The sequence below is a fragment of the Salminus brasiliensis genome, chromosome 20 (genome assembly GCF_030463535.1).
Source record: "Salminus brasiliensis chromosome 20, fSalBra1.hap2, whole genome shotgun sequence".
NCBI lineage: Eukaryota > Metazoa > Chordata > Actinopteri > Characiformes > Bryconidae > Salminus > Salminus brasiliensis.
The window spans coordinates 18,333,876-18,351,888 of NC_132897.1; the positions used below are offsets into that span (position 1 = coordinate 18,333,876).

At 38.9% G+C, this 18,013-nt stretch overlaps 1 protein-coding gene across 1 annotated transcript in view; it reads right to left on the reverse strand.

Moving 5' to 3' along the window:
• Positions 1-18,013, reverse strand: part of gc (GC vitamin D binding protein) — a 69,703-nt gene that overhangs the window by 21,933 nt on the left and 29,757 nt on the right. Inside the window, exon 5 of the mRNA XM_072664924.1 lies at positions 1,146-1,278. Coding sequence (XP_072521025.1) covers positions 1,146-1,278 — 133 coding nt within the window. The remainder of the gene's footprint in view (positions 1-1,145; positions 1,279-18,013) is intronic.

The following is an 18,013-nucleotide window of genomic DNA, read 5'->3' on the forward strand; positions in this document are numbered from 1 at the left end:
ATCATCAGAAGCAAACCTAGCCTGGATCCCTAAGCACTGAAGTTACCATCAGATACAAAATACTGTAGGACTTTGTTATGGGCAAAAGGCACATTAGAGAAGAGTCTGGACTGATGAAGACAAGAAGCACCTTTCCAACTGTTAAGCACTGGGGTGGATCTACCATGCTTAAGCTTGTGTTGCAACCAGTGGCACAAGAAACATTTCACTGGAAGGGGGGGAAGAATAAATGAATGAAAAACAGCCAATTTTTGAAGCAAACATCACACTGTCTCTGTGAGGAGGCTTCTACAGCAGGATAATGGCTTTTGGAAATCAGGTCATCTTTCACTAGCATAGCTGTTCACAGCAACAAATGAACGCTTTTCTGTTATTTTTTTCATTGTGGTCTTTAAATGACCATTTGTTCACCCAGCTGATCATAAACAGGGTCTATTAATCTTAAGCAAAAACAGCGGGCATCTGTGGTGGATAAGCATGCTGGGTAGATCGTTCAGGAGTGTGATCTGTTCTCACTAATGTCAGATACAGACTAGATTTTAAAAAATATTTAAACAACCAAAATCTGATTTGGACCACACTAACTTGCGATCTGAATCATGTAGTATAGTGCCCCTTTAAATCACAGTATTATTTAGTGGAGTACACCAGAAAAGGTTTCTCAGTAGGAGAGATGTGGTGTACGGGACCCTTTTTACAGATGGTTCTAACAGTCTTTGTTCGTTTTGGCAAGATTTTTATCAATAATGTCATGTAAAAGTCTACATTGCCATACTTTATGCTGTATTTTTTTTTCTTGTGGTGTATGTGTGTGTGTATGCGTGTGTGCTGCTAAAGTCTCTTCTCTAAAAGGCTGAATAATGGATACTATGAACCTCATTTACCACATATGTTATTTTCTTAAATGCAATGTCAATGCAATAACAAGTGTGCATTTTAGTTTAACACAGAGAAGAGTGCTAGGAATTACGCCCCCCTATAGCATGGGAGAGTTTGGCTGTCATACAGGAACCACTTACGACTCTTTTTACTGCTTAATATGTCAGCCATGTCAGCCATTACTTCTTTGTGAGCATTTCACCCAAGGCAATCAAGCAAATGGCGACCAAGAAAAGCAAGAGCAGAATGCTCCTTATTTGCCATACCTCTTTAAAGAAGCAGGGCTTTGAGGGGGTTGGACTGCAGCAATTCTCAGCCATCCTCACATGATTTTGGGTTGCATTGAGGATAAATCCAGCTGGTATACTCCGGTGTCTCCGGGCAGACTCGTACACATGCCTGTGGAGCATAGGAGATGAATCACATAAGAAGACATGTCTGTTACCAGAAGGGAGGCCTCTGGGCCTTCAGGCTTATGGTCAACTGATTTTTCTGAACCTGAAAACCTTATATTATTTTTGTGAACCTCAAAAAATTCTATAATATAATATAAAAATATATATCTGTCTGTCCTTTATTTTTATTCAGTATAGTAATGCTCGTATTTTAAACTCGTAGCATTGTAGTAACACTCATATCATTGTTTTGGTTTGTCCAATCAGGTTTTTTCTCCCCTGTGAACCTTTTCCATAGATCTGACCTTTAGGATCTGTAACCAATAACACAATTAGAAAGTCACAGTAAAATCAACCAATCACATTTGGAGCCTGTTTACATCTTGCATTAGCAGGCGTTTTTTTATGATCACAATCGAATTGGACTTGACCACATGAAAAGCCAGGTGCAAATGCACCCATAATTCATTGTGATCGGATTCAGGGGTGGATCGCGTCAACATTTAACACGAGTAAAAACAAAATGCGTTTTCTGTGATCAGATTTCATCAGGTGAGCAGGAATACGTCAGCCAAAAAAAAGGTAATAAGGACAAGGATCTCGGATTTTCTGATTGAGTAGTTACAGAAATGTGAGAACCATCTCTTGTTCCTTACAAGTAAAATCAGATCTCATCTGGTCACACTGGGGACACATTGTAGCCACCAGTGTAAACAGAATCAGGTCAATGTAGATTCAGATACTATCCGGATACAAAATGCATGTTAATGCCAGGTGTAAACAGGCCCTGATAAAGATATCAGCACTGTCACACAAAACCCTTGTAACTGCATTTTTGCCATTTTCACCTTGACATTATGTGAATCTGGCAGTTCTTTTTTACCAGATTTATTATCTGATATATATTAAAAGTTTGAAATATCAGTATTTAATCTACAGCAAAAAAAATATATATATTAAAAGGCATAGCGCTAATGTATACATGGAGCCCCATAGCAACTTGAAAAAAGTTTGATTTTAATATAGCTCTAAATTACTGTAGAGCTATATTATCATTGTTTTTATGTTTTTACTACAATTTGACATTAGTGGCCCAAACTGAAGCCCTAGCTCTAATAATCAGAGGTTATGTTCTTTGGATCAGCAAGCTGTATTATTCCTGCCCTTAAGTTTTTTTTTCAAACGTAGTCTTGGGATCCTCTCTGAATTTAGTTAGTCCTGTTTATTCAATGCTGTGCAAGCTAAATATCATTTATTTCCTCAGATCCATCAGAAGATTTATGGCCAGTTATAATGACCAGTATAAATAATTAGGTTTAATAATGAGCAACTAAAACTCAAATTGATCCCTGTAATTAGCTGAAAACTCAAATAAGGTAGGTAATAAGTAAACATACTGCAACTTTGGAACTTCTGTCCTTTTTTGTAGTTTAATATTTATTTTTTTATTTATTATATTTATTCAAAATGACAAAAATGATTTTGGGGAGGAATTAACTAAGTGTGTTGGATGGTGGATTTCCAGGTGTAGCTTTGCAGAGCTCTGGTTTCAAACTTGACCCACTGCACCCAAGCATCTTGCTAATCGGTAACCTAGCAGTGTGCTTTATTAGTTAGGCTAATTGATGAATCGATAACCTCTGTTCTGCGTCAACATCTGCTGCTAGCCAGCAAAACTCTGTTCCATGACTAGCCTACACACCTTGTATGACTATGTATTGTGGCATTGATTGCACTGTGCACTATAAAGCAATTAAACACTCTTCAAAAGGTGCAGCATCTTGTTATTTTCTAGGACTCAGAATGGCTCTCCTGCGTATCACTGAGACTCACTGGAAAAACAATGCCCACATGCAATTATCACCCTTACCTGCACTTTAAATAGCTATTACTGCTGGGGCCAAGGCAAAAGGCCTTCATCATTTGAATGTGTCTTCTTTTGGCGTAGAAGCATGAGTGGAAATATTTTCCCACATCAAATCATAATTAAATAGAGAAAATGCTCTTTCTTGGCCTTTTGCAAGGAAATATCATCCCTTTCTTTTAACTTAACCTTTATTTACCTAGATAAGCTTAAGGCTCTTGAAACATGGGTTAGTCTGTTATGTAAAGGCCAAATTGTATTTTTAGAACAAAGCAAAATGAGGAATATATGAACAATATATGAGAAAATAAAAGCAAGATCTGGGTGTGAAAATGTAGTAAAGTGTAAAACAATAGAATATGATGGTGGAGTAGAGTGTAAAACAATAGAATGTGATGGTGGAGTAGAGTGTAAAACAACAGAATGTAACCAATAGGATGTGATGGTGTAGTAGAGTGTAAAACAATAGAATGCGATGGTGGAGTAGAGTGTAAAACAATAGGATGTAAACCAATAGGATGTGATGGTGTAGTAGAGTGTAAAACAATAGAATGTAAAACAATAGGATGTGATGGTGGAGTAGAGTGTAAAACAGTAGGATGTGATGGTGTAGTAGAGTGTAAAAAGATAGAATATGATGGTGTAGTGGAGTATAAAACAATAGAATGTGGTGGTGGAGTAGAGTGTAAAACAATAGGATGTGATGGTGGAGTAGAGTGTAAAACAATAGGATATGATGGTGGAGTAGAGTGTAAAACAATAGAATATGATGGTGGAGTAGAGTGTAAAAAAATAGAATGTGATGGTGGAGTAGAGTGTAAAACAATAGGATGTGATGGTGGAGTAGAGTGTAAAACAATATGATGTGATGGTGGAGTAGAGTGTAAAACAGTAGGATGTGATGGTGGAGTAGAACAGTAGAACGCAAGGCAAATGTAAAGATTTAACAGACTCAAAATCAAGGGCCAGAGACAAACAGAGCCTAGCTGTAATAGGGCTGTGAACAAATGTGGACCTGTAGCTGCTTTTAGAAACATCAATAACAGTCAATACTGCTTCAAGCCTATTAAAGTGGCAGACTAGTCCCTCCTCAAAGCGTTGCCACACAGAAGAGCCACCAACGAACATCAGTGATGTAGAAAAAGTTTCAAGGTGACTGCGGAGTGATCCATGGTGTACTGCCCTTTGGACACAAGCCAGGGACTGATCAACCCTGGCTGAAGGGTGTATACTGAATTAAGACCTAAAACAGTCTTTGACCCCGGGTTAATCACTGATTATGTGTCCAACTTGAACGACTTCATGTATCAAGAATTAGCAGTCATCAAAAAACTACCAGCTCTTGTTAATCTAGCACCATCAAAATGTACCAATGACATGTTTTTAAAAAATGTTTGGCTTCTGTAGTTCAGTGGCTGTATCGTTGCCAGCCTTGCAAACAGACTAGAACTACCATATTGTATGGTGAATGATGGCCCAAATATATTTCTCCCTAATAGAACGTTCTCATGCCTTTCCCAGTCTAATCGCTATCTACTCTACACTTCTAGGTTTGTCTTGGTGGTGTAATACGTGGAGAATGTGGACCATGTCTACACCCATCACATGTTCTTTCGCATGAAAGAAGTGTGTGTCTCTTTATCCATTTCATCATCTGAACTTGAGCACCTTCCATCTCGACTCAAAACATGCCACTGCTGATCATAATTGTAATTGTATATAGCCTACTGCCCAGGTGGAATTGGGCTCAATCACTAGCTGGGGTGACTCGGGGCCTCCCCCTGGTGGCAGGAGGAGGCCTTGCCCTAGAGCTACCCCTTACAATAATGAACAAAAGGACAGCTGTCTATTATGACTTCTTCAAAACTTTGAGAATATTCTTCAAATATTTGAGAATATTTAGCTGCCTGCTGCGCCAGCGAGCCTAGAGACCTTTTTACATGCAACTCGGGGTCCATGTTTTGAAAAGCTTTAGTCCTTTTTGAGAATCATCTTCTGACCTTCAGACAACACTGAGCTTGTTGGCTTGCAAAGATTTCTGTTGGGTTGTGGGGAAAAGGGTTTCTCACTCTCTGATCTGACTGACTCTCATTCTTTTACCTTTTTGCAGGGGAGTTCATTATGGTTTCATGCAGGAAGACCGGAAGAATATAGCGCTATAGACAGTTACATGAATTCATAAAGTTTGTCACATGAATGGTGGCACTCATGGTGGTATTCGTGCCTTACCGGTAGTGCAGTGAAATGTCCAGTTGCAGTCAAACAGTTGTTGTATTTTGGAGCTATCTTTACACACACAGTGCTGTAAAAGTATTTTTCCATCTCTAAATTTTAAAATTTTAAACCAATAAAAAAAATGCATTAAAGAGTCCAAAGCTTAAAATTTTTAAAGTATAAAAAATAGAGAGATAATAACAAATGTTTAAGAATAATAGCAATATTCACACTAAATTTACACAAAATACAAAAAGAAAAATACAATGCAGGGATGAGTTGTCAAGTGTAAAGTGCAACAAGTGCAAAGTGGATGTGTTGTAATGTTGTACAACTGAGCATAAGGTAGTAATTATTATAATAAAAAGTGATTATGTTCAGTAAAGTCCTGCGTATGGGTAAGGGGTGGGGGGTGGCAGTAGTCAATAGTCTTAACAGCCACAGTCCTGTCATGTCACGGTCACTGCCATGTTGCACAACCCAACTGCGCCTTAACTTCAGCTCATTGACAGATGACCTGACGCTCTCTTGATGTGCCCTGACCTGATGACCTGACATTCTCTCACACTGTTGTATTTGTTGTTCCCTCTGGGTCTATTTTATGCATGGTTTTGATACTTATATAATGTTGTTCAGTGTTTAAAATGTGCATGATTCCAGGAACACAGTCGTAATCATGGTCTTCTGTAAAGCTTATGTAGAAAATTGTCCAGCTCTCCTTATTTTCGACGGTATTCTCCTCCTCTTTGTTGACTTTTTGACAGAGAAACCTCAGCCATGATGAAAAGGTCAGTGGTCCAGTAATTAAATGCAGTGCTCCCAGACATTGACTGATGTGAGGAGCTCAGAATACCTTTTCTCTTTTTTTTCCCCTCCCATTTATTTGGTCAGAAGCTTTTTTTCCCTCCAATTTGTATATGCAAGATTAGCGCTAGTCTTTGTGGCAGCAGCACAGCAGGTGTGGCAATGTATGCAAATGTCATTGCACATCCACAAAGCTAAATGCTTGAGGGAATCAGCATGCCCCTTTAACTGGCCTCCTACAAAAGCCGTGACTGTCATACTCCTACGTTTAATATGACCTTCCAGAGGTTCGTTCCATTTCAAATCACCCAAAAGGAGAGCTTTTGACACTTGTGGTCAAAGAACTTGGAGACACAGTATAAGAAGTTCAAAGCATTGATTGCACCATTTGAACATTTAGAATTTGTCCATTAAAGTAAAGAAAAGGGAGGAGGTGGGCTGGAAAATAATAGGACATTAAAATACAATTTCACACATTCATGAAGTCACAAATGGGATTTCACAAATCTTTTCATTTGCCTATGCACAATTCGCCAGATCTAGAGATCCCTGACCAAAAGTTAGCTGGTCAAATGCGAACGAAACTTAATTGCAGAATTATTGGAGGTGAAAAAAACGGTCTACAATTTTAAGCAAAATATGATCCTAAACAAATGAATGGCAAATTTAACCAACCAAGTAATTTACAAATGCAATTCATTCATAAATGTCTGATGGTATCAAACAGACAAAGTGGAGTGAATCAAAGAATTGGTTTATCCAATAGCATTACTTATTACAAAGGTCATGTTCACATTAACAAGACTAAAATCTGATTTTGTTGCCTAAACCTGACTCAAATTACTCTCATAAGTGATGTTAGATCAAAAACACATTCAGTACAAAATCATGTGACCACAGTGAGATTAATCAGGTCAGATTTCATGGTTCTTTTCTTTTTTTAAATTTAAAATTAAGAAATGAGTTTCATGTGAATTTAGCTTAAATTACAATCTATAGAAGTTTGTCTTTTGTACTTTACTAATGTAATACACCACTTTTATATGTGGTGAGTAGGTGACAGTAAGCATAAACCCCAGTAAAAAATACTCTCATAATGTTACATTTTACACAAGTGACTTGTGTTTTTTGGCCTTATCGCTTAACCCACTTCTTTGAATTCTTTTGAGGTCGATAAAACAATAGCTGTATAGCTGTATTTTCACCATTATAACTGTACCTCCCAGTGAATGGTTAAAACTGAATGAAATGCCTCTGGAGACTAATATCTCATTCAGTTTGAGTTCTGTCTCAGGTGGTTGGCTTTTTCGAGTGACATCTTTTGTAAGCTTTTATAAGGTAAGACACAGTAGATATGTCTTCCACACAGTGCATGGAATCAGTGGAGAGAATACTGGCCTAAATGTTGATTGAGTGTGTATTATTCTATAGGATATAATTCCAAAGTAGTACAAACACAGTCAAGTACAAACACAGTCTATTAATACATCCTATGCTGCTGGAATACAGTCAGCTTTCCAAACTAAATATATACAAATATCTGCAGCCAAATAAATATGACTAGTGAGAAGATGATGTGTCAAACATAGCCAATGTATTTTTAGCCACAAAGTAGAAGAGGAAACAGAGAGAAAATAATTATCATAAATATACCACAATAATATAACGGGATAGATGTTATATAGATGTTACATATGTAAAATTCAACATTACTATGTTTTAATGAATCTATAAAACTGTTGTGTTGAGTTTTATTAGTGTTGAGTTTTCATATTCACTGTAGAGGGTTCTAGTGGTGCATTGGGTGATCATTGGTTCAGTCCCAGAGGGACTGGATGGGCCTTCACGTGTGTTTGGGAAGGCCCTAACTAGGAAGCAGGAAATGGGAATTACCTAACTGAGGAGAAAATTGAGAAAGTGAGCTGTACTGAGCTCACTGCACTGTGTGTCTGTGCTGTACAAAGATTACGTTGACAGAAAGACTATGTTTTTTAAGGTGATAAACTCCTTCTATTCTTAAAAACTTCTATTGCTACTGTCAAAAATGATTTGTATTAATGTTTAGGACCTTCTAGCCTTTTAGCCTTTCCAGTCTTCATGTCTTAAGTCCAGAAAATTATATACGTTATATAATATAAATTAATACGTTTTTCTTTGTGTTGTTGGTTTTTCATTTTCCAGCAGCAACCATAATATAAGAGCAGAATAAAACACAAAGATGCTAACATTGATTTATTTATCTGGTTAAATGACCTGCTGACCTGCCCAGTGGCTGGCTCCTTAGTCTATGCTTCAAAAATGAGAACCACTGAGCCACAAAAGTGCCAGTTGAGAATTAGCCATTGGAGGTTTACTATTCGATTTGATGACAAGGTAGACATGAAATGTAGCCGTTGTTGTTTGCCAACTAGCTGTTAGCCAACAAACAGGTTGTTAGGGTAGACAGATTCAGGGAACTGCAATGAGCATTTCCCCTGGCACTGAATGTGCTAATCAACAAGCTATTCACAGTTGTTGAGCTGGCTTCAGCTACAGTTACGGCTCGGGTGTGGCTGTCATCTCAACTCTGGCCAGGTTTGGAAGCATCTATAGTGGATGTGTAAAAAAGTGCTTCCTTTCTCTGCATTAAATCTAACTTCAGCCAGCAGGAGAATAAGCAGAAACATCAAAGATTTGTACCATGATTGCAGATTTGTTTTAGAATTACTCATCATGCTTTTAGTTGTTCAAGGGGTAGGTTGTCTTTTCAGAAATGTTCAGCTTGTGAATGCTGACAGATAGCCAGGGGGAGGCAGTGATGCAGAATCCATTGTTGCATAATGGCACTGGAAGCCTTGGGCATGAGCACATAGGATGCCATGGATTTGGCAGGAAATTTAGCAAAAACATCTGCATATTTAATTTGGTGTGACCGAGTCTGTGCATGCTGAGTGAGTGGGCTTGTTCACAACTAGAGCTAGATTGTTCCTCCAAGAGGAACATTTTACTGAGGCCTTTACAGCCTTCATGGCCTTGAATAAGAAAACATGCTGTGGGCTTGGAAAACAAAGCAAACAACAAAGAGTTTTCAAAGAAACTAGAGGCCAAAATGTTCACTTTCACCATAAATGGCAAAGGACAAAATCCAGCTGCTGGTCACAAACAACCCTCTGGTCATTTTTATGTAGACTATAAATTGACAATTTATTTTACCAACTTTTGTGGTCACTGTTTAGCATTGTGAGTAACAGCTGTCTATCCAATAGGACTACCCAGTAAAGTGTACTGAATTTATCTCGATTCGATACTTGTTGCAATTCGATTCAAAAACAGTGTTGATTTTGTAACACTAGCTAAGCTAAAAGCATCACCGAAGCATGCTGACCAGGGTGGCAAGTCACTGCCATAACTGGTCTTTATGTTTTAGAGCTTATGTCAGCCTTATTTGTTGAATTTGGAGGGTTCTTATAGGTCTGTCTTTTTTTTAATGCAAATGAAATATTAAACAAAAATTCAGAGCTTTGCCCATGGCGGATCGTCCATTTCGCGGATCCCAGGCAGTGGTTACTCAGTGTTTAGAGCACCTGGCTATTAATGATTGTGGGTTTGATACCCAGGCTTGTCAAGCTGCCACTGTTGGGCCCTTTCTCTGCTCCCCAGGTGCCGCAGAAATGGCTGCCCACCGCTCCAGGCATGTGTGCTTACTGTCACTGCATAGTGTGTATGTGTGTGTTTACTGCATGTCTGGGTCAAAGGAGACCAAATTCCATCAGTGACCAACACAAATGGTGAATATGGTTGTCTTGTCTTGCCACCTTAATGCTAGCTGGGCATAAATTTCCAACTACAGCAACCCACCAGTGCTTTAAACACCCCCTACAGTAGGCCACTGTTCAAATGTCTTAGATACTCAACAGTTCACCATTAAAGAAAAACAAAAAAAGAAAAAAACTAAAATTATATATATATATATATATATATATATATATATATATATATAAATGTTTCATAAAAAGTATCAGTTATCTCTTGAGCTAGTTTAAAGTGTGTGGCCTCCAGCCATCACACTGTGTTTGTCACACAGCTGAGGAAGGCTATATTTCTCTGCAGTTCTGTTTAGTGGGATTCTTCATTCCTGAGAAATTGAAGGACGTGACTGGTGTATCTTTTAAAACTTTCAGTGACCACAATCCTTCACACATGGCTCAAATCCTTTTATAAAATGCTGGAAACAGCCAACAGTGATGATACCCTGCTGTGGGAGAGTTTTTAAAGGAAATGTAATGGTTTGTCAATTTGAAACTGGCATTTTTAAAGATGGGATTTAACGGTGCCGCACTGCTTATATTAGTTAGCCAGAACGTATCAATGCAGCTTGAGTCCTATGGAGCTTTTGCATACCAGTACTAGCAAGGTCTGTACTACCTCAGCTGCAGCCTAGACTTTGAAATGGTTAGATCCACCAGCAGCACCTGATTAGCTAAACCTAGTGATGAATGATTACTACAAGTGCCTACTTACTACAAGTATCCAGTGAGTTTGAAAACGGTTACCCAATCAGTGACATGCATAAAATCGGTACTTGTTGTAGATTTTTTTATTATTTTTATTATATTTAATAGTTTCTTTGAGCAAATAAATGTTGGCTTCCCATGAAGTAGCTTTTTGCATATATAAAATAAAATGCAAATATATATATATTCTCAGGTGCCTAAGGCTTTTGCCTGTTCCAGCACACACACACACACACATTATGTGTGCTTGCTTATGTAAGGCTCTCTGTGGGCTACACTTGATTTGTAGGTCAGAGCTCAGGTCAAGCAGTTGGTTTCACTACTGCTTTACAAACAGGATTTTAAAAAAAAAATTGGAATTACTTTGTTTACGCTTTATGGTTTAACCTAAACTATACTTGACAAAGATAATTCGCTTTCTTTCTGTATAATATCTGTTTTATTGACCTATATGCTGTTGTTTTTGCAACTTTACTGTAAGAAATGTTACCAGAGGCTCTTTGGTTTCTTGGTAACTAAAACTGACATACCATGAACTACAAACAGGCCAACAGGCCACAACAGTCTTGGCTCATTATATTTACGCCTGCAAAATGTAAATACACCCAGCCCCCTAGCGAAAGCCCTAGTCAAAGCTGGCGATTAAACCCAACAGCAACATTGACAAAAAATGGTGTTGTTGATATTGGAGAACAGTACATCACCTCCAGACTCTATGCAAACCAAAGCTTGTGATCGCAGCCTTTCCTGTGGCGGTGTCCGCAGAAGGGGGGCTTAAACTCGGCATGCAACGAGGCAAAAGCTGGGTAGGCACATGAGGATCCATCCTAGGTTAAAAGCTAACACTAACCTTTTAACTTTTAGCTTGCTAACGTCACATCGCACTGAGAGGACACAATAAGAGGACAGCAGCACTATATGGTAAGACTCTGTAATGATAACAGTGTTTTTGTTAAAGTGTTAAACTATGCCATTATACGTGGCTCCTGTGAACTGTTGGAGACATAAACCAGCTAGTAAGTGCACAGCTTACAGTTCTCACAAACCCATCATGAAAGGAAAGTGTAATGCTGTGCATGAGCATTTTTTGCCCACCAAAATTACATAGTTACTATTTATACATCAAAAAATAACCGTAACACTCTTCTTAAATGCGTTCATTTTAATCTATAATTAGAATACAATTTAAATTTCAACTTATTGATGACAACATGACAGTAAAGCGGTGTTGTATGACCCCTTTCCCACTCTGGGTTTAATGTCTCATTCTACAACTCAAGCATAAACACAAGCATTGAAAAGCCAACGATAAACAGCGTTGCAGTCCTCCTCACTATGTTCAACAGCTCTCAGCTGCTCTGCATCAGCTGATGCAGTGACTAAAGTGAAAGTAATGCACTCTGCACTCCAGTGGCGGAAAGACAGTAACTGACTCCTGGTTCTCTGGTCCCAACATACGAGCAGCCTCTAGTTTTAAATGTTTCCTTTGGTGTCACCCTCAATGTTCTTTCTGTTGAAAAAGCTTGAAGAGGAGTAGAAATCTTGTTGCGTTCTGAGAACCCTAAGTTGCATAATCCTGTCCAGAGGCAAAGTTCTTTTTCCCACACAAACACAGGATGGTGGGAGGTATCAGGAGAGGAAGACATGTCAAACGGTGACCCATCAACACAACACTCACACACACACACAAAGATCTGCCTGTACTGTTCAACTGTTTGTGAATGCAGCGAGAAGTCACTCTCCCTGTAAGAACTCTGTTTGTCTGGTTATAACAGCAGATGCTTCTTGCTGTCTAACCATTGCTTTCAAACTCAAGTGTAGGTGCTACAGGCCCCCAAGTGTTAACATTTGGCTTACAGTGGCTTTTCAGAAGAATAAGGTGTTATTATTTGTGAGTGGTTTGTTTACCAGCTTTAAACACATTATCAGCTGTTTTTAGCATAAAGCCCAGCTGAATTTATCCCTTGTTGAGGAAAAAAAGCAACATGTAAACGTGTAAAATTGTAGGTAATTGGTCTCTGCGTTCAAAACTATAAAAGCCAAGAAGTTGTCTGAATCCTAAAGTGATAGGTAAATCTGAATTAGGCTATCTGTGTTTGTAAAGATTGTAGTTGTTGATATGTCATGTGATTTCCTGTGGAAACTAAATCCAAGACTGGATACTGGATTGAGTGTTTTGTGGTTGGTGTGGTGCAACAGATAACACCACTACCTGGCACTGAGCTACCACACCGTGTGGGAGACTGGGGTTCGATTCCCGGCCTGGGTGACTATGCTGTACTACACCAATAAGAGTCCTTGGGTAAGACTCTTAACACTACATCAGCCCACCTGTGTAATACGAGTAAACCTGTAAGTCGCTCTGGATAAGAGCGTCTGCTAAATGCCATAAATGTAAACACGCCTACATTATGTTGCCAGTAAGCATAGGTACAAGCTCAGTGGCCGTATTATCAGAAAGGCCTATTATAGAGGGTATGCGTCACAGATGGCGGGAGTCGCTGCGGCCACGCCCAATAAGTGGCAAAAAGGCTGACGCTGCAGCGTTAGTGTGAATGCTGCTAACACAGAAATGAGAGATGAGCTCTGTTGTGCGACTGACTATACAAACAGACTCAGCAGGAATCCAAAGCTGTGCTTTTACAGAAGAGAAGAGAAACTAATGGATTGCTGCAATTTGCAGAAACGTCTGGAATTCAGGCACCGAAACGTGTGGGAGCTCACTGAGTTCATGTTAGAGAGAAAGCTAGCAAACCTGGACTAGTCTACTAAATGTGTCTGAAAACAGTCAAACACACTCAGACCATTCACTTTAAATCTTCTAAACGGGTGTGATTTCAGCCTCAGTTAGCTACACAGTTAGTTCCTGGCTACACATCGATGTCCGTGAACCATTGGTTCATTAGTAATGTGGATTGATCACTGCAGAGTCCAACTGCCTCTTACTTGAGCAGATAATCGCTTGTTTTATTCCCGGTTTGGACATTTTCTCTAATAAACACCGCAGCCGTGCTGCAGAATGCTTTACCACTCAGTCCGGCAAAGGGGGCGTGTTTCAGTGGGAGCGTGACATCAATGAATACCCTCTATATATGTTCCATAAAAGATTTCTGATTTAGAAATGAAGAACTAGACTACAAGGTTAAAAAACTCTACTGATATCCAATTTATAAGTATGGAACTATTTTTGTCAACTAAACTAATCTTGTGAATAAAAAACAGCGCACCCCATGACATTCATAACATCTGTACATGCATTACGCTTCACAAGCAGCTCCTTTCCACTGGTGGCGCTGTACTTCCAAATACACACAACAGCCAGTGGCTGACACAGTCTGTCATGTCCTCATATACGAATTTAAAAAACAGTGGATTCTAAAAAAAGGATTTAATGGTGGGAACTCCTGCAGAAACGGTAAGAATTTCACATTCTACTACAGTTGTGTTTAGAGTTAGAATTGGTTTAGCTGTTGTAGGTTAGGTCGAGGTTCAGGTGTCTGGTGATTACCATTTGGAGCTGTGGCTCATTTAGTGGTTATGAGGGTCCACAGAATTTAATGTGTGGAAATTAAATACCATGTGTATGAGTTGGCCAAATAATGGTGTCGTTTTAGGGAGAAAGGTGGGGAAAATTATTAGAGAATTCTTAGCTGGTAGCACACTACACTAACCATTATGTCATGCAAATGGAGTGAATTGTTGAGAAGATCTATAGGTCTGTCATGACATTCACAATTGCTGTCACTGGTGGTGATATTTCAGCCTGCATTTTAGAAATATAAGGGGAGCGACTTGACATGGCGAGAACGTTAAGGCCTGCAGCTACCTGTCATACCAAGATTAAGATCATAGAGTGCATTTGTGCATTCATTTGACCGGAAATGTGATTGGATCATTCATCAATCCCTAAAACTAGACATGTAGAGTTTTTACATTTATTTATTGAGCAAAATCATCCAATATTAGCAAAGCCTTGTAGGACAAAGTTTGACCAATTCTCAGTCTGTGTTCTTCTCTGTGTTCCTGTGTTCTTGAGAACCGCAGCCCAACTACTGTTACATTCAACAGTTCACATCTAGCCAAGTACAGTCTAACTGCTCGGATGTGTTCTTGTTCCAGACATCCCTGTTCCAAAATCCCAGAATGCATTACGCACCATGCTGCTTTTCCAATTGCAAAATTACCGTACAGCCTCCTCCCGTCCTCGGGAGTTTATGCTTGAGAGTCGAACTTGTCAAGTCAGAACTATCAAGTACACCAGTCCGAATATGGAGCATGTGGTATTGAGAATCCCTCTTAGTCAACCACCATTCATTTAAAACGGCAACTGAAGTCCGGTGTTTCAGTCAAAAGGATGATAGTCCAGTGTGAGTTTAGCAGGCCCTCCCATGTCTCTATTAAATTTTAATTGTATTCTAAAATATATTTTACCATAAAGGAAATTGGCATTTTTATATTTTTATTAAACATATTGTCAAATACATTAAAGCTGTAGTTCACATTTGCATTGTGGTGCGGCCTCCTTTCAGAGCGGATAATCTAAACATGTCTAAAAGTTTACATTTGGTCAGTTTCTTTGGTTTGACAGTGAGTGGGTAAGCAGATGAAGACAGTGTTTGCAGTTCTGATATCTCCATGTTTGCAGTAGCTCTCGCAGTAGCTGTTCTGTTTGCATCAGTGACATTAGCAGCGCTGCGGTTGACCATGCAAATGGTGCTGGATCCTCTTTTAGAGGCTGTGCATGTGCCGTAAGTACGTAAAAGCCTGACATTGCCAGGAAAGCTCCCACAAAGCCTACCAGACCACTGTGTCTGTTTTTTGAATGAATATATTGGACTTATGCAGGGATGGTCGAGCAGAAAAACGATATAATTTATTACAATATCTTTGCCTCTCTCCACTCAGATACTACTACTGTTTTCAGTTGTAATTATATTAAGGACTTAAGGACTGCTTTAAGCCTCTTTTTAAAACATATTCAGCATATGTGAAAGAATTGAATATTTTGAATGTTTTTATTCAATATATAGAAAAAGATGCCATGTTAAAAGCATATTTGCTAATACTTAACTTTAAGATGTACTTAACTTTAAGATATGCTACATCTTACATATCTCTTAGAGTGTTTAGTAATATATAATGTATATGTATATATATGTGTATGTATTTAAAATGTATAAAAAATCATGTCCATATATTTTTTCTATATGGGTTTACTTTTCGAAGAAGTGGTCGTCCTACAAAGCTCACTCCAAGAGCACAGAGAATATATATATATAATATAATGGGAACTCCCAAAGAGCATCTAAGGACCAAAGGCCTGCCTTGCATTGAGTAAAGTCATCAGGCAAACAATAGTGGAAGGAGGCAAAGAACACCGCTGTCTATGTGAAGTTTGCTCAAGACCACGTAGATCAGTTAGAAATCTACTGGAAAAAAGACTGTGAACGTATCGGTTCTTCACCAAAACCAAACGCTGCATTCCAACATAACAGCCTCATTCCAACTGTTAAGCATGGGGGTGGCAGTATTATGGTTTGGGAGGCATTGTTGCCTCTGGTCCAGGACAGCTTGTCATTATTAATGGACCTATGAATGCATTTTGGGAGAACGTCAGGGTCATCTGTCTGTAAACTGAAGCAGTTTTGTAGGAACTTTCCAGAACTCTTGTTGATCTGTAAATGTGATCAGACTGCAGAAGGCTTTAAGGAGATGCATAAGCACACACTGTTCATCTCACAGTCTCTGCAACTGAACCATATGCTTTCTTGAATTTGGACAATGTGAGTGAAAGAGGTGTATGTAAAGTATGGTGTGCTGTGTGTGCAGAAAGACCCGGATTAGCCCACCTTCTGTCCCAGCATCTGTGTGCCATAAAGTATCTGTGCTTTAGAACAGTCTGCTGAATGTGGTCTGTGGAGGTTGAAGAAAATCGATACAAACAGGAAATACGTTCTGCCAGTTTATCAGGTACACATTGTACTTACACTTGGTGGACTTTGTGTCGGGTGTTCCTACCATATTGGTGCACTTTGTAGGTTTTTAATTACTGAACATTGCCCATCTGTTGCTACACGATTAGTCAGCCCCCCTGTATCATACCCCCATCCATCAATGCAAAGGGCCTTCAGGGAGAGATTTTCATCAGCACTACTAAATAAATGTACATTTATTTATTATTATTTTAAGTACATTTTCTCTTTACTCAGCAGTGCCAGTGCGGCTCCAAATTCATAACATGCCGAAGCTGCAGGGGGCTAGAACCTGCTGCTGTTTTTTAATCTAGGCCTGCTTTATGAAGCGTGCCTTTGCGACTAAGGTGAAAATTGGCTTCTTATTCTATCATTATTTGCTCCACCTTAAATGGACTTCAGATGAAGTGACCAGATTTCTATAAGAAATGTTATTTAGCACAGACAAGAAGAATGAGATAAAAGAGCAATGGACACTTCGACTGAAGCAGTGATCTATAAGTCTATAGTCTGTACATTTGAGAAAAAAAGACTGTAGGACCTGCAGCCTGTCTAAGATCTTGCACTGATGTGAATGTATTAATAGAAAAATAATGAAGAAGAAGCTTCTCTTGGTCTTTGAAATGTGCAACTCCGTGCAAGTCCGTCTAGGTTCAGTAACACCTGAGTAAAGTACAGATTAGTTATTAGTTAAAGTACCAGCTAGTTATTCCATAGCTAATTCATATTCAGAGCAATTCAACAAAGTTCCAGTTCCTTTATACATTCTCGGAATTGGTGAGTCTTGTTTTGCACCTAAGGCAGCCAGAGCGGGAAGCTGTGAGAAGACAATCATAAAAGTGTCAGACAAGGTGAACAAGGGGAGTTTTCATTAGGATTGTGAGACAAAAGCAGAAAGAGAAAAATAATGACGGTGCTGATGTTGCATCCAAATGACTTCAGTGAATTCAGTCGGTTCTTACATTAGATCAGGCCTAACTTTAGATTTCCTTCACGTATTAGTAAGATTAGTAGTTTATCTTATGGGATTTGAATAAGTTGAAGCAAGCACAACAGTGTCTAGTGTTGGTGATTGGAGAGCACCAAAATTAACCTGAACTTTAAACAACCTCGGGCTATAAACCAAGTCTGGCGAGTCTGTTAGCATACCTGTCAGGAGGAAAGCGGCTAAGAAAACTTTAAGCTTGCTTTATTTTAATTTGACATTTAAAGGGAAAGGGAGAGTGTTCCTTCTATATAGTGGGAAATAAATGCATGTATGCATTAAACATGGGCGTATTTCCCCAAAGTGCAGCTAAATCACATTTGACCTTTTTGAGTTCTGAAAAACACCAACCCTAAAGGCAACAAAAATGTCACCCCTGCTATTCTTGCAACTTTTAACTACCTTCG